At 39.8% G+C, this 27084-nt stretch overlaps 1 protein-coding gene across 5 annotated transcripts in view; it reads left to right on the top strand.

Annotated features, from left to right (window-relative positions):
- tenm3 (teneurin transmembrane protein 3) overlaps window positions 1-27084 on the top strand; it is a 338433-nt gene that overhangs the window by 182057 nt on the left and 129292 nt on the right. For all 5 annotated transcript variants that reach the window (XM_069168313.1, XM_069168317.1, XM_069168316.1 and 2 more), the window contains 2 exons: window positions 8369-8636; window positions 26348-26521. In XM_069168313.1, the coding sequence (XP_069024414.1) occupies window positions 8369-8636; window positions 26348-26521 (442 nt within the window). The remainder of the gene's footprint in view (window positions 1-8368; window positions 8637-26347; window positions 26522-27084) is intronic.

The raw sequence follows: 27084 nt of genomic DNA, 5'->3' as shown, positions 1-27084 counted from the left end.
TATAATGATAAGACCTTCCCAATGGAGCTATCCCACCTTTAAAACGCCTCTTTTCGGCAGCGCTCATTTCCCCTTTTCCTGTTTTATTTTTCTATTCTTTTCCCTGGTGTGGATCATTGAGCAGAGAGCGGCACTCTCCACCTACATGCCCCACAAAGGTGGCCCTTGGCGGGGGGAAAGAGGCCCGTCTCACTCCCCTCTCGTCGCCGGGAGTCCAGAGGTGGAATGAGTTTTCACGCTTCAAGAAACACGAGTCTTAACTCTTCTACTGACCTCTTTCACTACGTCGATGAGTCTTTTACTTTTTTCCAGGATCTCTTCTGTCCTCTATTTTCTTTTTTCCCCCTCTAAATCTCTCCCTCTCTGCCCTCTCTGCCTTTCCCTTTGTCTTTCTGTCTGCCTCAGCCTCGCACCATGCCTGTCTTCCTGTCCGTGTTGTTCTCGCTCCACCTCGTCTAAACTCCACTGACCATTGTTGCGGCTTCTGAAACTTTTAATTGACTTACTGTGTCATCTCCTGTTCTTTTTGTACCCCCTTTTCTTCTTCTCTTGTTCAATTTCCTATCAACACTGGCAGAGTTTAACACAAACCCTGACCCAGGCTTCAACTGCTCTTTGTTTTTTTCTATCTTGTTGGATTTATTTATTTTGACCATTTGTTCTTTTCACATCATTCTTCTTCAACTTTTTTAGGGCTTTTGGTATTTTACCCTGCTACTTTATCACGTGTGTAATTATTTGCATTATTATACTTGCCTTTTTCTCTTCTATAAAACAACCACCAGTGAAGATATTTCTACTTTGCATTTGTTTTTAATTCAATACAGAATGTTCCAAATGAAGAAATCAGTTTAATGTCAGAGTATCTCAGTAGCTATTTTCCTTTTGCTTTAATGTTAGCAGCACTGCAGCAGTCTGTTCACACCTGATGACCCATGTGATCTCAGCAGGATGTGATGATGGTCTTCTTGTCCTGTGTTTGTCTTCCTCATGAATGTTCAGTGGGGTTGAGGTCAGGTGGAAGAAAGTCCCTGACAGTCTGACTCGTTGGTCTTCTTTGGTCTTTGAGTCGTTCTTCCTAGCTTTGAGTTGTGTTTGGGCTCATTATCCTGCTGCAGGATGAATCCTTCTCCTCAAAGATTAACGACAGTTTAGGGGAGGTCCTACTTTTGTGCCTGTAGGTTCACTGTCATGGCTCACTGGGACACTTAATGGAACTTAGCCATCATTAATATACCTGTGCTTTCCCTATGATGACGAGTCAAACTGTTCTGTGAAGAAGGTCGATGGCAGCAAGGTTGATTTACTTGAACGAGCCTTGATCAAATCTGCCTGAGTGTCATCTGAACCCTGCTGCAATTGAAAGGATACAACTGAAAGATATCTGATCCTGTACAGAGGAATTACAGTGATTGCTGCTACTGAGCTGCTGCAGTTGGATTGATCACCTTGAAATAGTGCAGTATCTGAAATATTTATTTGTGTTCTTTGTCAGAGCTTGAATGGTTTTTCAATCCTCAAACTTCCTTATTATTTCCAGGTTAAATTAAAACATTTGAGATTTTTGGAGTGGTTTCAGAGTTTTAGATCCCACCGTACGGATTACTGTCAAATCCACCAATCAAAACCAGCAGTGCTCTTGTTTTTGTTTTAGTAACCTGTGAATAAATCTGTTTTCTTTTAGTGTACAACCAATTCTAAAAAAAACAACAACAACAAAACAACAACTTGGAAGCACTGGTGAGGGAAATGTCGAGCATTTTTCATGATTTATGGGAACAGGAGAGCGAAGGTAAAGGTAGTAATGGAGAGAGAAGACAAGAATAGAGCGCGATCGACATATGTACATACAAAGAGGGAGATACAGCATCTTAGTGAAGCTTGTAATCGTTCTGCCTTTGACAAAGAACCTCTTCCCTCAATGACACCTCACCTCACTGCTCCACTGAGATGCCAATTTACTGCGCTCTCACCGGTCCATCACATTGATGGAGCACTCAGTATGTGTGTGGGAACATCTCAGTCACACACATCGTGGAGTAAAAACCCTGCCTGAGGGTTCGCACAAAACATTTATCCCACCGTACTGTACCTACACCACAATGATTACGTGCAACACCGAAGCAGCCTGTGACTATTATCTTTCCTGCCAGCTCATTTGCACAGTTTGGTCCCTCTGGGAGGTGATTCAACGAAGACAGGGGGAGTGCCGCTGAATTTGTAACTGGTGGTAAGCTCACCGCCAAAGGTTGCACATCTACAGTTATATCATCATCTCATATGTGGATAATGTTTATTCTGCTGGGACATCATTTTTGTTTCACCAGGTAATCATCTAGAACTTTAGAAAGAAAAAAAAAAAAAAAAAAAAAAAAAAAGCATCAGTAAGTCAACAAGCTTTTTTTTTTTTTTTTTTAAAGCAGATTTCATCAGCAGCATCAGAGAGGCTGTGAATCCTGACCATCAGCATACGCACGGCAGACAAAGTGCCTCCATACTTCATATGCAGAACAGCAGGTCTGACAGCTGGTTGACTCAGGCTTTGCATTAAAGCCACTGATTTGATTAAACACTATTGAAGCTTACTGACTCATTCAAGATAAAAAAAAATTCTCCAGAGAAAAATCAAAGGCACCTACTAGATGAGTCTCACTGAGCAGTGAGAGATGATACTTTGCTAGATCACAGGTTTATAAGGTAAAGTACAGTAAGACGTACTTGTAGATGTGAAGGAGATGAGCCATACACGTTATTATTTCGTCCCACCGAAATATTAATATGTTCCTATATTGTTTTCTCTGTTACTATTTTGTTATCTAATATTTATGGGTGACACAGCAGTCTGATCACTCCACCACTAGCAGACAGAAACCTCTAATTAAATGAATTAAGAATAAACAAATGACTCAATAGAAAGATTGATATGCCATTAAATGCATCAAAAGTGATATTAAATACAAATGTAGTAATTAATTGATAAAATTTAACAAATTTACATTACTCTTTTATTTACTTTTTCATTTAATTTTACATGAATCCATTCACATTTCATTTTATGTATTCATTTTAGTTTTTTAATTTCATGAAGCAAATGAGGGCTGTGTCATTTAAAGATTTCTGCGGGGTCAACTTGGGGAAGTAAATAAATACGGAATTAACACAAAAAGTGCCGAAGCAAATTAAAATAGAAATATCAATTCATGTCAAATTCCCTCAGTTAATGCCTACAATAATTTTGAATGTTATTTTTTCTGCCGTTAATGGCATATTAATTGATGTATTGACTCAATATTTAACTATTTATTTATATTTTTGCATTTTAGGCCTTCCAAACATCATTTGCCCGTGTTCATTCTAAAAATTAACTTTTCAGATAGCTATTAATGAAGCTCACATTCATATCGCCACCGATGCTGCCTCCCAACTCATGATGAGTTCCACACAGATAGCCTGGCTGTTTACATGTTAGCCCGTCAGTATTTCACACTATGTTGTGTGAAGAAAATGATTTATTCCACACATAAAAGTGCTCTTCCTAAACCAACAATTTCATCTCTTTTCACTTCAGCGCTCTCTTTGGTCTCCTCGTTGATTTGCATACATTTATCTGTCCCTCTCAGGGTCTGCTGCCCTCTCTGTCTCCTCACTGCTGATCTCTCTCACTCTCATCTTTTTCTGAATCTGGATTTATTTATCTTTTTCTGCTGAAATTCAACATGCATGCTCCAAAGGAACAGACAGTCCAATGCGTATTTAAGTAAAGGGGTGGATGCAGTATAGGTTTGTGCATGATTGTTTAGCATCTTTCATGAATTGGGACCTGGCTATAGTAGATAATTGCTGCCTTATATTTTTGTTTACACCCCAAGTAGGATTTAACAACAAACTCTATCCTCCCTGGTGTTTATTTTATAACATGGGGAAATTGATTTGAGTTCCACTTAGTGACTGTTTGTCCTTTATGATATGAGGTCTGCAGATAACAGGGTTGGACCGCTCACTGTTTCAGTTGTAGTTAGTTTCTGTTTGGTTGTTGATTTAAAGCTGCAGGAAGGACAGAAATGATTTAAATGACTGTGTCTGTATTTCAGTGGGTGGAACTGCAGGCTGTCTGAGTGCACACGTCATATTACTTTCTTATTGGACTGGTAAAGGTGAAGCTTCGATCGTGGCATTTCGGATGTTGCACTTTTATTGCCAGTGAATGTTTTATAGACTACAATTTGTCCTCTGAATACCAGACAGATAGTTATTACAGTGACCAGTAATTACTGCACCTGCACATGTTATCAATAACTAAATTGCCAGCAATGTTAGAAATGGCATCATCTTTGGAAACCATGACCAACGGCTGCTGGGATGCCAGAGGGGGATCTGGACATCAAATCCCCACCATGCAATTTGTTTTGGCAAATGATAAATGATTTATGTAACACCCTTTTTCACAAAACATCTGAAGGCCCTGGGTAGCTCCTGACTCACGGATACAAGAAAAGCCTAAAAATAACGGCCCTGCTGAGCCTATTTTTAACACTTATAGTTATTCATGAAGCAGAACATTCCTGTCAACTGAAGAAACATACATAAACCATAAATACCAGCTCACATTACAAAGAAAAAACTGGCTTCACGGTCATCATTGGATTGTGTGTTGAAGACGGTTGTTATTCATGTCACAGTAACAGTATCATCAAAAGATAAAGACATGTTTACCAACCAGAGAAACTGTCAGAGCATCAACAAACACGTGTGCTAAAAAATATCCGTCACTATCAGCGACCAGGCTGAACTCATGACTCCTGTGTGATTTTTTTTCCCTGTGAGCCGCCTCAGGCTGCAGTTTGAGGCCTCGTGTCCCAGTTGGATGTCACTTGGCGGGGTGCAGTCGCTCTCCCTGCAGGCTGTGACTCCTCACATCCACACACAGCCAGTGGGACTTCAATTAAATTACATTAAACTCACCAACACTGACTGGTCTCCAACCGACCAACCAATTGCTGTGGGCTCAAGGAAACAAGCAGCATGCAACACGAATACCACGTAATCAGAACATATAACAGACAAATAAAAATCCATGAGCAAGAAAGCGGATTGTTACTTTTGACATATTTCTTAAATATAGCATGAAATGCACCATACATTGAGATCCTTTATACTCGCAAAATGTGGATTCATGCAGAGACAAATCTTTCAAAGCACTCACACAGGCCGACATGATGGTATCAAACACACATCAGAGATCCCGTGCGACATTGAACCTGCACATAAACACACATGCAGGAGTGAATTTATCTGCTGCACTTAGACAGTTTTTTGTCCGTCAGCCAGACTGATTAATTAATCTACTTCCCGCTCATTGAGATTTTGTATTAGGCAAACTGTAAGCCCAGTGTATGTGTGTGTGCTGGGTTTTTTTTTTTGCATCTGAGTGTGTAAAAGGTTTTCAATTTTACATTTGCAGTGATGGTGCACAGATGTAGATGTGTTAATGATGCTGGAACGCTTATCCAGAAATCTTGACTTTGTGTGTGCGGTGTTCAGCATTTAGCCTTGAAGGTTTGCATAAGAGGAACAATTACTAAGCCGGTAAAACAGCATATGGAGAGAGAGAACGAACGGGGGGGTTGTGTGTGTGTGTGTGTGTGTGTGTGTGTGTGGAGGGGGGGTTCCTCTATAACCAGAAAAAGCTCTCCCTGGCCCACCCCACCGCTCCTCTTCTCTCTTTCTCCGCTGTCTGTTTTCTGCGGTGAGGGGAGAAGGAATAACAGCAGGGCTGGGAAATGGAGATGTGATGCTCTTTATGCAAATCAAATACCAGCATTGCCATTCATTTCCTTCAGAGTACCCCAAGGACAGAAAAAGGAGCTGCAAAGCACTGTGAAAAAAAAAACAGTCGGGAAAAGTTGAAGCTGGGTCAACGTTGAGCAAATATTTTTATAAAAACCAAGCAGTGTTTAGTGAAGGCCAGTCACTGATCAGTATTCAGCCCGGCTGAGTGCCGTGTGTGTAGTGTTGAGTTACAGTTCTCGCTAGCCTTGACCGGCCCATACTCTTGTACTGTAATTTACATAGCGGTTAACATTTGAGACCACAGTCTGTTCGACAGCCTTTAATGACTTAAAATTAAGAAAACAACTCAAGCTGGCAGCATTCGAGAGCATCGAGACTCAAAGTCGGCCATCAGTGAGTTTGGCAGAAGATTAATTACATGACTTTCATTAAAATTATTCAGCAGCATGTTACATTTGATTTAAATCTGGTCCGCCGTTGACAGGAACAAGAACTACATGATACTGAACACTTGAGTCTGTTAGCGGTTGCTTGTTCTGGGGAAGCAGTAATATAACAAACAGGAAGTGAACGGACGGAGGTACAACCACTCGTGAACAACATAATGATTCCTCATAAATAAATGGTCTTCGGGACACAAACCCAGACAAGCACATTGTGCACCAAACAAGTGTAAATGTCTGACTTAGAAATAATAATAATAATGTTAATCATTTGAATTTAATTTGAATCCCACTACCTTTATAAAGATTAAAGTTCTGCTGTCGATCTTCCTCACATCTTCAGCCGTCCATCTGTGGCCTCGGGGCTGACAGAGAGACTGTCTGACAGTCACTGCTATCGTCTCAACAGGTTGAACTGCTTCAGGCAGATTTCTGCCAATTACTGCAGTACAGGATTTTTTTTTATTTTTTATTTTTTATACTTTTATGAAGAGGAAAAGTCTGAGGTCATTAAATATATATCTCTGGTTGAGGAATTGTTTTCAGATGAGACACTGTTTGATTGGATGATGATTAAATGTGATCTGAATTAAATAAAAATTAATTTAAACTCAAAGAACAATTGACAGGCTCCTCCAAACTCAACTGCAGACCAGCCGATGTGAGAGGCTTGAAACAAGTAAATATTCTGCTTCTGCCTGTTTCTTGATTTGCATCCTTTTAAAATTAAGTTATTTTCTTTCTACAATAGCATTTTGTCCACAAGCCTAAACAAGTTTAGAAAATGGATGAATATTCTTTGCAGGAAATGGAAGCCAGGATTTAAATTTATAAAACTCCAATGTAACCTCAATAAAACCCTAAGGGCCTGATTTACTAAGATCTCAAATAAAGGGCACTAAATTGCGTGTTCCTTCCAAAAGTTTGCACATTTTTTTCGCACCCGTTTTGTGGGTGATTTACTGAGAGTAATTGTGTCATTGAAATCAAGTGTAAGTCGCCGTATTTAAATGAGGGGTTTGCGTGTTAAAGTGATTCCAGCCATGAAAAACACAGAATGACAGCAATAGGAAAAGGAAATGTGATCCCATTGAAATTAAGAAATATAAATATTACACGAACAAAACGCTTTATAGGAGATTATTAGCAAGAAAATCAATGCTGTGGGGAAAACAAAAAGCCGAAAAAAAAGGCTTAATAATAAAATGTCGGCAAATAAAACAGGAGGGGTGGTGGATGAGATCCTCGAACAAACATCAGCAGGTTCAGCTCTTTCTGTGATGATTAGTTTCATTCAGTGCTTTGCAAGTGTTCGGGAACCTTACGAAGCTACCTGTGAATTCTGCATTCAGTACCTGTGACAGCACACATGAACAACAGGACTGGTGGGATATCCAAGCAGCGAGCCGCTGAATTGACCCAGAGGCAGGAAAACGCTGAGTCATAAGGAGTTTTGACATTGCTAGTATTTCGTTGCTCCTCCTTTTTGTTGGCTGTCAATCATCATTCAGTTCATTCAATAACTCAGAAATGTCATCACTGGACAAATGATATGTCTGAATAATTTTTCCCTCTGTCACCTCAAAAATGTTTCCACGGGTGTCTCCTTCTCACCACAATTTGCGCATCTCATGCGTTCCTTTCAGTCGTACTAAAATAAACACGCAATCACTTCTCCTCTTCCTACTTCCAGGTTTAGTAAATATCATTGCGGGTGCTAAATTTCTCTATTTGCATGTTCCCTCCCAGTATTTTGCACCTTCAAGCAGAAACACACAATATTACATATGCATGCAGGCAAACACGCAAAATGGACAACGTGTGTTAAACTGCACATTTGAAAGACACAATCCTCACCCCACGTCGTTGGTAAATCTGCTTGGATATTTTTTTGCGGGTGGTGTGGAGTTTGCATGTGATTTTACACACGCAAACCTTTGGTAAATCAGGCCCTAAATCTTATGTTCCTTAAAGATTCTTTTTACACATAAATTAGGTTTTTCTTTTTCAAAATTTTATTCAGTTCAAAGCAAAGCCAACAAAGTTTTTGTCGCTCCTCGATAAGTCATTGAATTGTACTAACTGCATTACGAAGGCCAGCATCCCCTCCAACCATGCTTCCCTTCTGTTAACAGAGCAACCATCCAATCATCACGGCTCCACGCTGCCTCCTGTGCCCCCCCCTCACCGCCAGCAGCCCTCAATCACAGCTCTCAACCAAGCCCTGGGCTCCACGCATCACGCTGGCCACTCCCTGAATTCAACGCGGCAGCTAACACCTCCCACTGGAAGCCCGGCCCCCGTGGCCGGCCAATCACCAGCCGAGCTGCAGACCACACCTCCCGAAAGCGTCCCGCTGCAAGACAGCTGGGTGCTGGGTAGCAATGTGCCTCTGGAAACAAGGTAAACCCACCTTATCTTACTTCATCTTTCTACGCCCTTTTTTACCTGCTCTTCGTTCCGCTCTACGCCCGAACTCCACACTGAAGAGCTTCAGCTGCAGCCACAGTCACCAGATCAGCGTCACCAACTGTGGTGACAGTGGTGATGTTAGTGAGCAACGCTGAGGGGGTATTCCCCTGTACCATCCTGCAACAGCAACACCAAGCAGCACACGTCACCTCCACAGCCTGAATGACTCTCCCTCAGAGATGAAAGTTAATTGTGTTTCAAATTGAAAAGGTTTAGCAGGTTGATGGTGCTATTTACCTTAACTGGAAGCCAAGAGCTGTACCAACTGTAGTATAATTTTAAAACACAGCCTGTGAAACCAAAACCTAAATTTGTTTTTAAAAACCCTTAAAAAAAAAGACAAGAAATCCCTTCTGCTCCTGTCTGGGTTTTTTTGTCTTAATTTTGTTGTTAATGCAGATCTTCTTTGTGAAAAAGTTTTGATAATGACTTAAGGCTGGAAGAACAATTCTGATCATCTGTTCTTCCGGAAATTTCCTTTTAAATTACGAAGAGAAAATTGATTTATTCTAGTTTTGTAGAACAATAACATTATTTACAATTTCCTAAAATCCCCTCCAACCATGGTATGGCACAGTATGAGCCCACTATCATCACATTTAATACTGCAAAAATCCTAAATCTAAATAATCATTGCTGTGGCATTTTGTATCGAAATGCTAAAGGCTCCTTTCATGTGTCAACTCAGAGCTCTCGCTTTGCTCATTTCTGTTCCCTTTAGGCAGACGTTAGATCTAGAAAATACATTAAATCGACTTCTTTGTCGAAACCTTTTACATTTTGGTTTTAGAGTTCGGATCAGAGTTGTTCCTTCAGATCGCTGCAGAGCATCTCGAGGTCAGCGTGTGTTTCTATTCAGCTGTGTCACAGGTTTTATTGGCTAATTTGAACCTTGAATCTCTGTTCACTGAACAATTTGTAGCTCTCTCTCGCTGTCTTTGTTGAACACTAATGCCCCACAGCTCTCTGATATTTTGAAAGTCACTGTCCAGCAGAGTGTAACATCTTGCTGGCGACTGTATAAAGGCCCGTTGTTCCTTCGCTGTCCACACACACACACCCACGTACACAATTTATTGGTGCAACTTTAACCTTGACCCTCTGTTCACCACACAATATGCCCACTCCCTCTTCCTTCTTTTCTATCCTGCCCTCCTTAATGTCTTCAGTCCAGAGAAAGGGAGAGTGACAGATTGATTGACGAACAAATGTCTGTCTTTGTAACTCCAAACATTTGGGCTGCATGGATGGGTGTGTTGGGAAGAATTACTAGAGTTTCAGGACAGCCAAACCTTGAAACCTGGTGCAGTTTTATGTTCTTAAAAAAAAGGCCTTGTATTCACACATGTATATGCACACAGACAATTTATGAGGGTAACTTTAACATTGTACTTAAATGGACAATTTGTGGCCAAATCCTTCTTATTTTCTTTCTTTGTTCTTTTTTTCTGTCTCACCCTCTTTTGTCTCATTCCCTGGAATTCCCCCCAGAAAAAAAAAAATGGCACTTTGATAGATTGATAGAGGGAGAAATGCCTTTCTCCATGATTTAAAAACCACCTTCATCTTGGCTGCATGTGTGTTGGAGAATGTTTGGACCTTTGGGACAGCCAAACCATGTCCCTGGCTCGGCTTTATACTCATATGAAAGGCTGATGCACACACACACACACACACACACACACACACACACACACACACACACACACACACACAGTAAAGCACACAGAGTTCAGAGCGTCATCTTTCAAAACTGAGCCCACCCCCACCGAAAAGACTGATTCTGTGTGAGTGTGGTATATATGAGGGTGTGTGTAAAAAATACTAAGTCTTGCTAACACACACACACACACTCCCTCTCTCTTTTCTCTCTCTCTCTCTCTCTCTCTCTCTCTCTCTCTCTCTCTCTCTCTCTTTTCTCTCTCACACACACACACACACACACATTCAGTCAGACTTGGATATGAAACAAGCTGCCTTGAGGAGATGGGGTAAGAAAAAACTATCAGGTGGAGCTGAAAAATAAATGCTGTGTGACCTGGAGGCACTCACTGCATGGCAAATCAAACACATCCATCCTCCGCTGGACGCTGCAGTCAGCACTCTCTTTCTCTTTCCTGCAGACAGGGAAATCCAACATCTTCCGACATCTTTTCTCAAAAATGTCTACAAATAACGTAAATAATTGATGTTCAAATAATTTTGCACAACGGTGTGAATGGCACAATAAACCATAACTGCAAGAAACAAAAACAAAAACATGCCTCTTGGAGACTGTCCTGCCAGGAAAAAAATAACAGCTTTAGTATTTTCAAAAAAATGCTCAAAAGGATTCATGACTTTCTCGTGTCAGGAGCACAGCAGGATGGCGTGTTATTTTTCAACCGGAAAGCCGCAAAGTTCAGAAAGCGCGAAGCGGTTGGCTTCAACACGAGAGGCCACTGTTTGTCTTTTGTTTCCTACCAGTCCTTCACAGAGGAGTCAGTTCAACCTGAACCAGGATATTTACCTAGTCTTAACCAAGTTATGATTCTCGTCCACACTCCTGGCCGAAAACAAGTAGCTTCAGTGCCGGAAACGTAACCAAATCTTAACCATGGCAGAGGAAAACGGTTTTGTTTTTTAAATGAGAACGTCGTCCTGACGATTACATGTTCAGATCGAAATATGTGTTGTTGTGGAATACGTGGAAAAAATAATATATTTTGTTATTCAATTTGGAGGACATGTTCTCTTTTACATGGATACAAATATTTAAGTAGTCTACCTTATGACCACAAAGGCATTAACAGCCACAGCACAATAAAATATTTGCTCATCCCCATCGTGTATGGTTGAGGGTTGGGGTTTGCTTGGACTTACCTAAGCACAAATTTATGTGCACATTAGCCAAACAAAGTCCAACTTTTATGGGGTTAATATGTTGGTTACCACACATACTGCTGTGAACTGTAAGTTCAGTTAATTGAATGTTAATTATATATTTTAATTTATAATTGGTTAAAGGCAATTTACATAAAATATTGTGCAGGTGCATAAAGTTGCGATGAAGCACCTAAATTCAAAAACATTTTCTGTATGTACTCATTATTATTGTCTTATCACTGCAGATGAAACTTAGATTTACTCAGCATTACATCAATGCTGTGATCAAGTGAAAAGTGTTATGTGGTGGGGTGTTTTTCCAGGACCCAAATGCAAGCTCACAGACTCAAGGTTTTCAAATTCCAAAAATACAGTCTTTATTGTCCAAAAAACAAACAAAAAACTACAAACCAAAAAGGTGGCACCGAGCGTGTCCACTTTACGTCCAGTCGGGAGGGCAACTCGACCGACAGCTCCAGGGGGACACGGGTAACAGGGCAGCCGGCAGACCAGCGGAAGGGACGGCGTCAACAATCTTCCAAGCCGGGAGGGCAACTCCACCGACTGGTGATTTTGACGGGGATATCCGCAGGAGACACAGAGGCCGGAGGAACGGGAACAGGTACAGGACTGACGGAGAGCTGACGGGGAGCAGACGGAAGACGGACGGGGAGCAGACGGAAGACGGACGGGTGGCTAACAAAAATGCACCGACCACCAGAGTTGTGCAGGGGCAGGTTACATATAGTCTGGGGAGGTGATCAGGGAGATGCAGCACACCTGCAGGTGGTGATCAGGGGTGAGTGGCTGCATCTGCTGGGACTGGTGAGGGGCGTGGCCACGGGAGGTGAGTGGCGTGGCCACAGACGAGAGGTGATCGGGGGCAAAACGGAGGACAAAACTGAACTCCTGACAAAAAGCTCAATGCAATGAATCTCTTCATTTAAAGGTCCCGTATTGTATAACTTAATGTTTGCATTTTTTACGGCTACCTGATAAAGAGTAATATGTAATATCTTCCTGTCATAATAATAAAGCTGCACATCACAGAAATATTTTAGTTCTAATCTTTTATATATTGTTTTTACTTAGAGAACCATGGGGCTTCAAGTTCATAAAAGTGACGTAGCTTCACAGAGCAGACTGTGACTGCAACATAGAATACGAAGGCAACATCATCTGTCAAAATAAGAGCTTTAAATTCTGTTTAATTCATATTAATTCAACATTCTGTATGCACAAAAACAAAATGCAGTCTTTTATAACTTGTGTGTTTCAAAAATGAATTTGACAAAGTACTACTCTTTCTAAGACCAGACTTCCTACAATGCCTGTCACTTCTGGTTTTTTTGTTAGCTTGTTCTGCTTTTTCCGTTTAGCTAGAAGCCGTTTGTTTGGATGGCGAGTGGAGAGGGAGCAGATCCTTGCCGATTGTAAATTAGTTATTTTTGTTGATTAAGTGAGTTTTGTTTGGAAAGGTGACTTTAGGCTGTAATAATATTTTCAGCAGAGCTTCTGTTGCTAACTTTTTACAGAAAAATCGCAGGAATTTAGCAAAATTGCAAGTTCCTGCAAACATTGTGGAGATTGCTTGAATTTGCATTTATTATTGCGATCCCAGATCACGATTTCGTGGGGGGACTGATAAAGGAGGTCTTGGTGGTATATGAAAAATATGAAAGTATCAAAACGCTCAGTCCATAAAAAAATGCCTCGTATTTAGCAATGTGTTCTGTTTGGACTTTTTTTTAGTTTGTCACATACACAGCACTGTGATTCTGTCGCAGAGCCAGTAAGCTCCAAGAACAAAGAAAACCTGAGTATAGTCTTGGCCTGCATCCCTCTGAAAAGAGTCAACCAATCAAAAGAGAGGGAGGCTGAGGTCAATGTGCCTTAAAGACACGGAAGCAAAACAGAAGTTCTCGCGCTCCAGAACAAAACTTAAGAACGGAGATGTTAAACTATTTCAAGATTGTATTTACTTAAATTTTTAAAAATTTCAGAGTAAAAATTTAATACAGGAAAATAAATTTAAATTTGTGATCTTTAAAAAATATGGAATTATTGCTATGCTTGACTACTAAGCTATAAGGATAAAACAAATTATCGTCTTAATTAATTCACATCTGAGCTTCAACAGTCACAAAAAAGCAGCAACTATATCAGCATTTTCCCGCCTAAGATTGAAAGAAAACATCAGACTTCTCAGAAAACATTAAAGGTCCAAACAACATTTAGAGAAATTCATTCAGGCCGTCTTCTCCTGCAGGGTGAACTATATTAAGCATTTCTTGGCAAGTCTTATCAAAACAGCATCAGACAGATTCAGTTCAGTTCTAACAGACACCAAGATGACTGAACACATTACTGCTTCTCTTCAATCTTTACACGAGAATCCATCTACTTATGGAATAGAAATCAAAGTGCAGCTGCTGTTTTCTAAATCACTCAACAATCCTGGGACAGAATAATTTCCTTTATTTAATATATATATATATATATATATACATATACATATATCGTATAATGACCAATGTGATTCTAACACTCATGTATCTACTGTAACAAATGACATACACATATATTACATTAGGTGTATAACGATACGCAAGATGTAGAAAAATTAACAAAGCTCCAATCTCATTTAAACCATGGGGATGATTAAATATCCTTCCTATCAGAACATGTTCAAGGTGACAGCCCTGCAGTTAAATAACAAATATGCAGCTGATGGTCTATTGCTGCTCAGTGACCGGTGACATGTTAATTCCACTGCGGTTTCAAAATCAGAAGCCTCTTCTCAGTCAAGTTTCATCAGCAATTTGGCCTAAAAAAAATAAGTTCAAACCAGGGTCAATCTTTCAAGTACAAACCACAAGGTCTCTTTGAAAAGAGCAAACAGCATAATTTCATCACCAACTCAAGTTTTTCACTCAACACTTCAGTCACTGTCGCTGTCTTTTTATCACTTTATCCAAATCTTTCATTTGTTTCAAAACATCATCAGTTCACCTCGATAATGACCCTAAGTGAAAGTTTTACCATTACTGGTGATGCAAAGACATACCGTATACACACACACACGTTTATAAATATATATATATATATATATATATATATATATATATATATATATATAAATAAATATATATATATATATATATAAATATGTATATATAAAAGCTATGCCCAGTTCACACAGTGGGAATTTCTCTCCTCACGTGTATCCGATAGTCCATATGCACGCGTGTGTGTGTGTGTGTGTGTGTGTGTGTGTGTGTGTGTGTGTGTGTGTGTGTGTGTGAGTGAGTGTGTGAGGTGTGAGTGAGTGTGTGTGTGTGTGTGTGTGTGTGTGTGTGTGAGTGAGTGTGTGAGGTGTGAGTGAGTGTGTGTGTGTGTGTGTGTGTGTGTGTGTGTGTGTGCGCGTGTGTGTGTAGGGGGGTTCAGCCATGATATCATATAGACTCCATAGTTAATCTTTGCAGACAAAACACTCACCAACTGTTACATACCTTTACCCCATATACTGTTCTCAATGACACTCCTTCATACATCCAGACACACACACACACACACACACACACACACACACACACACACTGCACGATACCACAACTGTTTCTTTGTCTACCTCCCTCTCACTCCAGTAATGCAGACACTATGGGCCTGATTTAGAAGATCTCAAACAAAGGGTACTAAATTGCGTGTTTATTCCACAAAATTGCACATTTATTTTGCACCTTTGTTGCGGGTAATTTACTAAGACTAATTGTGTCTTTCATATCAGGTGCAAATTGCTCTATTTAAATTAGGTATTTGCATGTGTTAAAGCCGTTTTAACAGAACGAGCACAAAAGCAAAAGGAAATCTGATTGTCAGCTATGAAGTCAATGCCGTGGGAATAACAAAAAGAAAAGGAAAAAAAAACGGCTTCTAATAAAAAGTCAGCAAATAAAAGAGTAGGGATGGTGAATGAGATGCCTCTAACACACACTGAGCAGCAGGTCCACGTCTGTCTGTGATTAGCAGGTGACTTGAGAACCTTATGAGTAGATCAGCTTGGACATTTGTTTGCAGGAGTTTCCATGGGATTTTACACACACAAACCTTTCAGGCCCTATGTGTGCATGTCTCTTTACAGTTTTATAGTTTTCTCTCAAATATGTAAAACCTACAGAATAAATGTTGCTGTTATTACATGCACACACTCCATCACACTCCATGGTTCTTTCTGTACTTATAGGAGGACAGTCATTGACATAATGTGTTCACTATCCCAGAACCCTTAACATCACCTATAATTCTGTGATTCCACTGCGTGGTACTAGCTCTACTCTACTCAGCGTGGTACCAGACATCCTCAACTGACCACAGTTGATTGGGGTTTTATGTGATGCCATTTAATCAAGGTGTTCAGCAGATTAGTGCATGGTGTGCCGTGAGTGATATTCTCTGCAGTCTGCTGTTTTTTCACCTTTTAGTATCGATCAGCTCACTTCGACAGAGGTGATACCAAAAATAATGCCAGGTACCATCTACAATTTATTGCTGATGGAAAACCAAAAAAGACAAGTAGAGATGAGATGAGTTGAGCTGCAGCACACACACAAATAAAAGCTGGGTTAAAAATAACTCCATTTGGGTTATTTTTTAAACCCAGTGCTGGGTCAAAAAGTGACCAACCCAACTGTGGGTTATTATGAACCAGCCGGTTTGGGTTATTGCTTTGACCCATCCAAGCGGTAACCAGCAGTGACGTCCGCCATTGTTTTGTGAACAGCCATTATAAAGCCTCTAGTTGGCCGAGAATTTGGCCGACGCCAGTTATTGCAAGTTCTAAGCAGTTTGGAGCCGGCAGTGACCATATTTAGATGAGCTTGGGAGGAGCGAGTGGTGGATCTGACACGATCTGATATGGAAAGCCAACGATACTACATCCCGCCCACTGATAGCTGTAACCTCACTGCACCACAGGCCTGTCAATCAAACAGACATGTTCCCCAAAAACACGCTTTATAAGGTGTTTTCTAATGAATGACAGGATTATTTTTAGATGGATGGACAGAAAACTAATAAGGAGTGACTTTATCTAGCAAAACAAAAAAATGAATTTCATATGCATGCTCCTCATACCAAACCTTCCCTTGGCAAACAATTGCACGTCAAATATAAAAATAGCTAACGCGCTAACGTCAGTTAGGACAAACTACCTATTGTATAAAACTGAGTAAAGCTGTTTTAAAAGAAAAAAGTTAACCGAGTTTTTCCAGATTTTATTGTTGTGATTACAGTTGTATTTACTTACAGTTTCCATTGACATGCTGTAGCAAAGCGGCTCAAAAGTCAGCTCGGGTTGTACTTGGCATTAAAATGGGCGCAAAGGTTATGAGCCCTCGATTTCAAGTCACCCCTCCAACCCATTGCGCTGGGTCACTATTTATAACCCAACCTCAGGTCAAACCTACCCAACAGCATCAACACAGCATTTGGGTTATTAAAATAATCCAGCATTTTGACATTAATGCCAAACCCCAACATTAACCCCAACCTAAATCTAATGAACCTTCAAATACCGCTCTGAAGCTCTCTCTCTCACACACAGAAGTTTGAGACAGGTGCATCTCCAGCCTGAATGCCTAGTACACTTGCCATACTCACAGATTTCCCTTCTGTCATCCTCTTCCTGTTCCCTCCTCTTCCTCCTTTCTCCAGTTCCCTACTCCAGTTTTGTCCTTACTGTTCTCCCATCTCTCTTCCTTCCCTCTCCTACCTGCACTCACCTACCACTCTTTTCTCCACTACTCCATCCTGTCCTGAATCACAGCTCTCACTGTGCGTACATGGGTCATATATTTAATGCTAACATTGTACGAGGTGAAGTTGTAATAAATCCCTCCAAGCTGTGATTTAATTTGACAGGCTTTTAGACATGTGTTTTCCTTTTTGATTCATATGCTGATTTAAAATTGTCAGTAACTCCACTAAAAGACCAGATTACAGGAAGTACTACTACCTACATAAACACATAGAAAACCTTAATCTGTCTTCCCTTTTTTTTATCACATTTACAGTCACACTGCAAACCGAGCTGCCTGGATGTGAGTTATCACAAGATTTGTGAGTGAAGGGTTTAATCCAGGCATTTTTGGTCTCAGAATGGCTGCTCCATGTACTGGATCACCATGGTAACTAATGGCAGCTCCTCAGGAGGCTGAGTACCTGTGCCACGCTGGGACGCTTGCATGATCAGAACAGGTGCTGTGGGCAGGTCATCAACAGGGTTTCTTTTTCAAAAGCTGAAATCCCATAAAAACACAGAACAGGTGAAAGACTATAGAGATATCAAGTATCACCGTGTTATATCTGCCATCTATCCAGTTTGATTTTTTTTTCTCCAAAAAGTGAATCATCTGAATATGCAAAAGACTGTGAAAGATAATATAAAATATGTAGTCAGTTTTATAGGTTCTTGCTTTAATTTTCTTGGCATCACAATGTTTCCTCTCCACATCCCACAAACCCATTAACATGTGGTGAATGAGTCTGAGATTATGCTTGCTGGTGGGAATATTTTGAGAAAGAAAATATTCAAATTACTTTTCTGTTTTCTGTACTTCTTTTTCTTTTTTTTTTTTTTTCATTGACACATATTTTATTCCATTTGAGCTCCACTATATGTTGGAACTTGTATTTGTAACTACGACTGATACTGTGAGTGACAGCGATTAAAACTGCAAGTATGGTGTATTCATAAGCAACTGGGAAGTGGGAAAGTTCCGACCTCCGATTGGGAGAAATCAGCCTGAACGCCTGTCGAACTGGGAATTTCCCATTCGGAAAGTCTGAGGTTTTTGAGAGTTCCGAGAAGCAGGTCTGATGTCACTCGACATGGCGATGTTTGCGGTGAAAGGTAGAGATACACTTGCTGAGCGCAAAAATAAGTAATTGTATGGTTAATTTAGGTCATACTAATTAGAGCAGGGTGTTGTGCTGTTAAACAATACTAATTACTATGTTGACAGACAACTACAAGGGTTAACAGTCCTCTCACATGGCTGTTACTTTGTTGCTGTTAGTTTGCTGCCTGTTTTAAACGTTATCTGCCAAAATCAACACAGAGAAATGTAGTGTACAAATAATAATGACTCCATTTTGTCCCTGTAGTGGTCTACATGGGGTGATGACGACGTTGTTTGTCACTCTTCTGTATTCAGACATCAATTAGAGTGGATTTTCTGGTGGGCTGCCATGTTGCCTTTATGTTGTTATGTGAACGCTCTCAACTGGGAAGTTGAAGGTTTCCAAGTCTGAACTGTCCCGACTTCCCAGCTGCCTGAACGCACCAGCAGAGACACAGAGAGAAAGTAAAGAGGTGTGCTGGGGGTATTTATTGGGTTCCTATAGGACACAAACGAGGGAGGGAGGTTTGACAGGAGAGTGTGAATGTCCTCATTTAGAGGTGGTAATCCCGGCATTCAGACACACACACACACACACACACACACACACACACACACACACACACACACACACTTGCTCAAAGACATGCTGTACCCTTGGACAACACGGCTATACACTCAAATTAATGTGCACCTGTTGTCAAGGGACACAACTGGTCACTGGATTGAGCAGGTGTTGATGTCAGTCACACACAACTACACATTTGGGTGCTGAAATAAAGATTTACTGTGACAATAGTCTGGTCTGACATCTTGATTCCTATAGAACTAGGAGCAAATGTATGGGCAGAAATATGTGTTAGTAGTAACTGAATTTGAATCATTTATATTTGAATTTGAATTGCCAAACTTGAATACTGCAATAAGACTGTACAATAACTCACCTCTGGCTAAATCCATCACACAACAATAACACCGTTGTCTGTTGTCCGTTTTTCTTGGTTGTTTAAATATTAAAAAAAAAAAAAAAATGTAAAAAACTTTGCACTATTGTTTAGTTAGTTTTAATTTAATCATTCTATTTTATTTTATTGTATATACTGTGCATTTTTATATTTAATATTTTTACTGTTATTTTATTTATTTCCTGTATCTATAAATGCTGCTGTAGCAAAAGAATTTCCCCTTGGGGATTAATAAAGTAACTATCTATCTATCTATCTATCTATCTATCTATCTATCTATCTATCTATCTATCTATCTATCTATCTATCTATCTATCTATCTATCTATCTATCTATCTATCTATCTATCTATCTATCTATCTATCTATCTATCTATCTATCTATCTATCTATCTATCTATCTATCTATCTATCTATCTATCTATCTATCTATCTATCTATCTATCTATCTATCTATCTATCTATCTATCTATCTATCTATCTATCTATCTATCTATCTATCTATCTATCTATCTATCTATCTATCTATCTATCTATCTATCTATCTATCTATCTATCTATCTATCTATCTATCTATCTATCTATCTATCTATCTATCTATCTATCTATCTATCTATCTATCTATCTATCTATCTATCTATCTATCTATCTATCTATCTATCTATCTATCTATCTATCTATCTATCTATCTATCTATCTATCTATCTATCTATCTATCTATCTATCTATCTATCTATCTATCTATCTATCTATCTATCTATCTATCTATCTATCTATCTATCTATCTATCTATCTATCTATCTATCTATCTATCTATCTATCTATCTATCTATCTATCTATCTATCTATCTATCTATCTATCTATCTATCTATCTATCTATCTATCTATCTATCTATCTATCTATCTATCTATCTATCTATCTATCTATCTATCTATCTATCTATCTATCTATCTATCTATCTATCTATCTATCTATCTATCTATCTATCTATCTATCTATCTATCTATCTGTCTATCTATCTATCTATTTATCTGTCTGTCTGTCTATCTAATTGCTTTAGATTTTTTTTATTTTAATTGCTCAGCTTGATATTGAAATTTTAGTTTGAAACTGAATTTCAATAAATGTGAAACTTAATATTTAATTCTCAATTTGAATTCAACTCTCTAAATTCAGTTCTCAAATTTCAAATTCAGTTCTGCTCTTGATTGCTCTTCCTCAAAGCAAGGATGTGCGAGACACGAACTGAATCAGAATTTCATGAACTGAATTTGAAATTAGCTTAAAAGTGAAGGCAGTGAAATGACCCTGAAAATAGCCTAAAGGGTTTATAGGGTTAAACTTTATGTTACACTGTCAACATACTTACCTTTTAATTGGACGCTGTAAGATGTCCTATTATCAGACACAAACCACGAGCACTTATTTTTGTCAGTCTGTGGGGGGGGGGGATTGCATGATTTTAGGCACAGAGACAAGAGCATCTATTGCAGGAGGCAGCAGCTGTGTGTGTGTGTGTGTGTGTGTGTGTGTGTGTGTGTGTGTGTGTGTGTGTGTGTGTGTGTGTGTGTGTGTGTGTGTGTATTATTTGTGTATGTGTGGGAAAGTTTGGGGGAAGAAGCTTTTGTTCACTGGCTATTGTCACTTCGTTAGACATGCCAGCTACAGCATGTGCAACACTGATTGTCCCAACATTAGTTACAGCTATTTTCTTCCTTATCTCCTCACTTTTGTTATGTCACAGTTAAACACACACATACACCCAGACACACAACACATCAGCGTAGTTCAAATCCTCCTCGTTTTACTCCTATTGTTAAAGACACTAAAAGGCAGCGTGTAAATAGTGTTAATGTAATGTAAATGCAGATGGTAGAATGGTGCATTTGAAGGACTGTTATTATTAGCTAAGTACCAGATTAGTTATGGTTGACAACATGCTACTCTCAGCTAAGTAGACTGTGGTTACAGTCATTTTACACTCGATTATCCTCGCTCTGTCCGCCTGCTGTAATTGACTTGCATAGAAACACTCATAAAACACATAATAATACTGTAGATTATTTAGACTGCCTCACTGTGTGTTGTCCTTTGATAGTAGTTCCAGTCCTGGTGTACGTCCCAGCGCACCACCATTATAAAGCTTAAATCTCACACCGCCTACAGTTTATATTCACCTACCAACGATTAGAGTTACGAGTTTGGGGGTTGTGTCAGGTCATATCCTCAAAATATATCTCATTGGACTGGGAAGGTCACCAAAACCGAATTTTAAACACCGTGGAGAAACTAAAGCAGCAATTTTTTCTTTTCTTTTTTCTTTCAGTTGCTATCAAAATGTTCCCAATCCATTTTTTTGCATTTGATGTGTTTAAGATGGCTGGTGATGACAAGCTGAGTAAGAAAAACTCTTCCGAATCATGAATATATGAGAGTACTGAAGAACTTTAATTGTTCTCAGTGACAGATGTTGGCACAAACAAATGGAATTCCTGTCTGTATACTTTCAGCTGAGCATGATGGATATGTCTCTGGATTAGGAAGAAGAAATAGCTCAATATTACCTTCAATCCACAAGTCATTCCATCATGCTCGACTTTCCAAGCATGGCGAACTGCCGACTATCACATGTCAACATCAGGTCCTTCTACCCATAAGCCCTTGCGCTTTGGTTTCCGTTTCTTGATCGGTTGGTTTGAGTAACATCTCCATCTGTGTTCAGATGCCCTGTTCTGCTTTATTGGTGTCAAGATTTTCAGCCTTCACAACACGAGATGATTAAAATTTCATAATGAATTCACATGAAAGTGATTGCTGTAATGAAAGGTAGGAAGTGGTGGCAAAAATTGAAAAAAATAAAATAAAAGCAATCATTTCAGTGTGTCAAGGGACACTGTTGTCAGATTGTGTTAGCGTTAGTCTCCATTTAATTTGGTTGATATCAGGGAGTTTTTCTATATAAATATAAATAGATATAAACCAATTAAAAATACAAAGTTTTACATTTCTGAGTAGACATTTAACATCATCTGACTTCCCTCTCTCCTTCTGAAGTCATAATCACGTGGCCTCTCCTCTCGATCTCTCTCACTCTAAACGAAAGCTTAATAAAACATGATTATATTTCATTCACTCTTCATCGAGACACAAGGCAATTTAATATGGGGATAAATAATGAAGTGAAAGGCATGCATGCACGCGCACACACACACACACACACACACACACACACACACACACACACACACACACACACACACACACACACACACACATAGCACACCTCCCAGCATGAACAAATGCTCCTCCCCGTCACGACAACACGTACTGTTTGTGATTTTATTTTCCCAGAAAGTGTCAGTGTGTGCAGGAGAACAGGTGCAAGGTCTGACTTTCATGTTGTCGTGAAATGAAGTACACTGCAGTGAGTGATAAATCTACAATATTGTTGTGCCACATTTCTATCCCAACATGACGCCTAAAGATGGCACTTATTAAATTGGATGTCTTTTGGCTCAAATGTCGATGAGGTGCGTTTTTACTGCAAATGTTACCAGAAAGCCAAGTCTGTTTGTTTAATATAATAGGAATCGTGTGTGTGTGTTTACTGAAAAGTGCACACACATTTTTCAGTAAATTCGTCGGACTTGCTGAGTGAATGAAAAGTGTGTTTGCAGCTGTTCTGGTCCTGAAGTTCATTAAAAGCTTTGTTATCTTCCGCTTTCAGAAAAAGGGCTCCATACACTGCCATTCAATTGGTCTCCTAAAATTCAACAATCAATGAATAAAATTCAAGTCAATAAAATCTCTCCATCTGTTATCTCGGTGTTGTTAGCTAAAGTCACTCCTTCTTATTAGTTATCTGGCGGTCCATCTGAAAATAATCCGGTCATGAAAAAGAAAATAAGTTTTTCGCTCCTCCCCCATCTTCAAATATGGTCTCTTTCTGCTCTAAACCACTCCCAACTACCATGATGGTGACGGTCAAAAATCGGAACTCGAGGCTTCATAACGGCTGTTCACAAACCAACGGGTGATGTCACTGTTGGTTGCTGCTTGCTCTGCACATACTGAATGAAGACAAAGGTGTAGAGTTAGATTTTAGCACAATATATGTGTAACAATTCACCTGAGGTGAAGGTTGGTATGAGGTAAATAGACAGACCTTCCTGCTAGTTGTTTACTGTGACCATTCAGTGAGGGACACCCGGTGAACACTGTGAACCAGGAGACAAGAAGCAGCAGAGCTGGAAGGCCCCGAGGAGCACCGCTCGAGGATTTTAGTCCTCCACTTGAAGTGAAGACTTGCACTAATGGGTGACCTTTTACTGCTAATCATCACATTAAGTGGATCCCTGTTACAGTGTTGTATGAAATAATTAATCTCCCAGAGGCTCATGTCAGATTGATAAACTACTAGACTAGAAAACATGTTTTCTATTTACTATGAAAGCCAAAACACTTAACAGAGTCAAATAAGTACAACCAGAAATATTACACATAGTCATCTCTTTTATTTATGGGGGATGTTGAACTTTTATAAACTGATGATTAAGGGTGCAATCATCAATGCAATATAAAGAAATTCCCTGCCGTTAATGAAATGACCTCACGGTGTGACTCCACAACATCCGAGATAAATTTGCCGCTTGTTGTGTTGGGTTGCTGTCTGGTTGTGTGACTGCGTTTCAATAAAAGCTTAAAAAAACGACTCCACATTAAAATACAATGATGTTAATTGTCTTCCCCTCTCTGTCGTTCTGTCACCTTCTGCTTTTTTTTTGTTTCTGCGTCCCTCCTTCCTTCCTTCCTTCCTTCCTTCCTCCACATCTTGCCTCGAGGCAGGTATTAATTGAAGGGCCCTTGTTATAATAGGTCCTAATTGTTAATCACACAGCCTTGTTAGAGAGCAGTCTAATTGTAATTACAGATGCTCGTTAGCCAGGGTCCTGTTATTAATTAGACATTGTGACCTTGGTAATTACTGCAGGCGTACATGTATGTGCCAGTAATTTTCTCCAATGTGGAAATTTCCAAAGACAGCCTATTGATGGTGAAACCCAAACGAAATATTGAAATAGCTCCTTGTTCCTGGGTTGGCCTGTTCTAATCAGATGAAAACACAGTGGGTGTTTTGTTGTTTTGGTGAATTCAGAAAGTTAAATCCTCAGTGACAGATGAGGACTAACTCTAAATTGTTTCAGTGTTTTTCCATCAACTATTTAACAGATAACAGTACAGAGAGAAGATCTACTTCTCTAAAAACAACTTCCCGTCACGGTTTGTGGAATAATTTCTAGTAGACCCTCAATTTACATGTAACGTCATTGTTAATTATAGAATGCGTATTTTCGTCCCCACTTAAATACAATGAAAAATATATATTTTCTACCAGTTCCGTCTCCGACACAGTTCCCGGAGTGAATTGCCGTCATTCGAGTTGATGCTTCACATCCCAGCGGCAGCGCAGCGGTCCGTCTCACCAGTGTCCCAGGAGCGGCTTGCCGCGCTGCGCCGCTAGAGATAGGCAGCGAGTCTATTTTTTTGATGGAAGCCGCTGGAAGATCGCGGCAAGCTGAACAGAGTAGATCAGTCCCGGGCAGGAAGTTTGTCGAGAAAAACGAAATGAATTTCTGGTCAATTTTCAAAATACAACACCGATGGGCAAGCTCTGAATCACAGTCTTTCAACTTGACAAAAGAAATGCATTCTCTTGTCAGACACAGTATGGGAAATAATTACGCAATAAATAGGAGGATTTATATTTTTAATGACTAAAACAGAGCTGGCTGTATTAACCTGTTCTGAAAGCTGTAAACACAAAGAAGGAAATGACAACATTAAACACACAACAGACAAAAAAAAAGGAAGCCGTTTAACAATGTTTACCCACGACAGAAGCACAGAAATCAAGGAAACATGAACAAATCAAAATAAAGATAAAACGAGCAACAAAACGCTTCTGACACGCTCCTCGTGGGATGTGAAGCCGTGCAGAGGACGGGAACAAAATCGCAACGCACACGCGATGTGGTGGAATGTGTTCTGTGGAATATGCAGTTTCCCTGCCGTGCTGTGTCTGACGTTCCTGTGTCTCAATTAACCTTTTGTTAACTGAATCTTTGATGTCAGTACATTAATAAACTCATTAGTCAGTGACTAAAAAAACGTGCCCTCTCGTATGTTGTCAAAGCAGTCATCCTAAAACTAATCTGTACAACTTCCCTGACATTCCTGACAAATGTGGTTAACCCCACAGTTGTACTTTAGTCTTCGCAAGAATTAACTGGGGATGAGTTATGGATTGTAAATTAGTCCCCGACTGGTGGCAGAAGGTGGTTATGCTTGAGTTAAGAAGATGCAGAATGGAAAGAACAAATGCATGTCGCAGGCTTCATTTGTCAGGTTAATGAGCGTAATGAAGCTGTGTCACCCCGCCGTGCACACACCTGTGGCTCGGCAAACTGTTGTATGAGATGAGGCGAGACGCAGCCGTCGTGGTTTACACAAAGACCGAAATGAAAAGACACAGATTTGAGTGTCTTCTTTTTTGAAGGAGGTTAGGGTTGGGAAATTAATTCAAATATTAAAATATATCATAATACAGTGATATTTCCCCCGACTGTTTACATCCTGGCTTTTAGTTTCATGTCTTGCTATACACCGAAAAACAACGTTTTTTGGGGAGAAAAAAAAATATTGAAAAAATAATACAGTGAATGTCTGATGTGGATTATTATCAGGACACGTGGCTCAGCGTTTCTAAACAACGTTTATTTAAAGCACTTAGAGGTAGGAGAAATTCAGTTACCTGGCGCTGCCACCAGGGGGCAACATTGTGCGTAAACAGGGTCGCTTTTCCATACTTGTCCTAATTTCTGTCTCTTTTTTTTTTTTTTCCTTGCCCTCCAGGCATTTCCTCTTCAAGACAGGCACAGGCACCACCCCCCTCTTCTCCACAGCAACTCCTGGCTACACTATGGCAACAGGCTCAGTGTACTCCCCCCCTACCAGGCCGCTACCGAGGAATACCCTGTCCCGCTCTGCCTTCAAGTTCAAGAAATCTTCCAAGTACTGCTCATGGAGGTGAGGTGGAACTTGACACCGTTTTTTTTTTTTTTTTTTCATCAGTAAAAAAAATATGTCAGACGGATACGAGATACGTTTTGTAGTTTCCTTTGTGCTCCATCAGGTTTACATTAGAATTGATGGTTTGGACAGGAGACTGCTTTCCAGTCACAAAGTGAGTTATAGTAACAGTATTGAATGTTTGGCTGCCACACTATACAAAGACGATAGTTATCATACATTCTGAAATCCATGGCATTAGTGCACAAATTATTGCAATTAATCACAGGTGTGTTTTGAAATAAGCCTAAAATATGCCAATCAAAGTGATATCTCCCTATACAAGGCAGGTGTTCTTGGCCCATGTTGGGTTGATATTACATTAGCTTCTTTACAGAGGGAACAGATCTGCTTGTGTGCAGATTGATCAGACACAATAACAGGAATGGTGCAATACATATAATATTTTTTTTTGGGCACAACTATGACTCAAATGTTACCACATGCAAACTTATAGCTCCAGTATGCAGACCGTATTTGATTGTATGTGCTGGAGAGTAGCGAAGGCTTCAGGGACTTGA

Source organism: Embiotoca jacksoni, unplaced genomic scaffold, assembly GCF_022577435.1.
Source record: "Embiotoca jacksoni isolate LCO1_2020_lvr unplaced genomic scaffold, fEmbJac1.0.p SCAF_4, whole genome shotgun sequence".
Taxonomy (NCBI): Eukaryota; Metazoa; Chordata; class Actinopteri; family Embiotocidae; genus Embiotoca; species Embiotoca jacksoni.
This window is presented reverse-complemented; position numbering and strand designations above follow the sequence as displayed.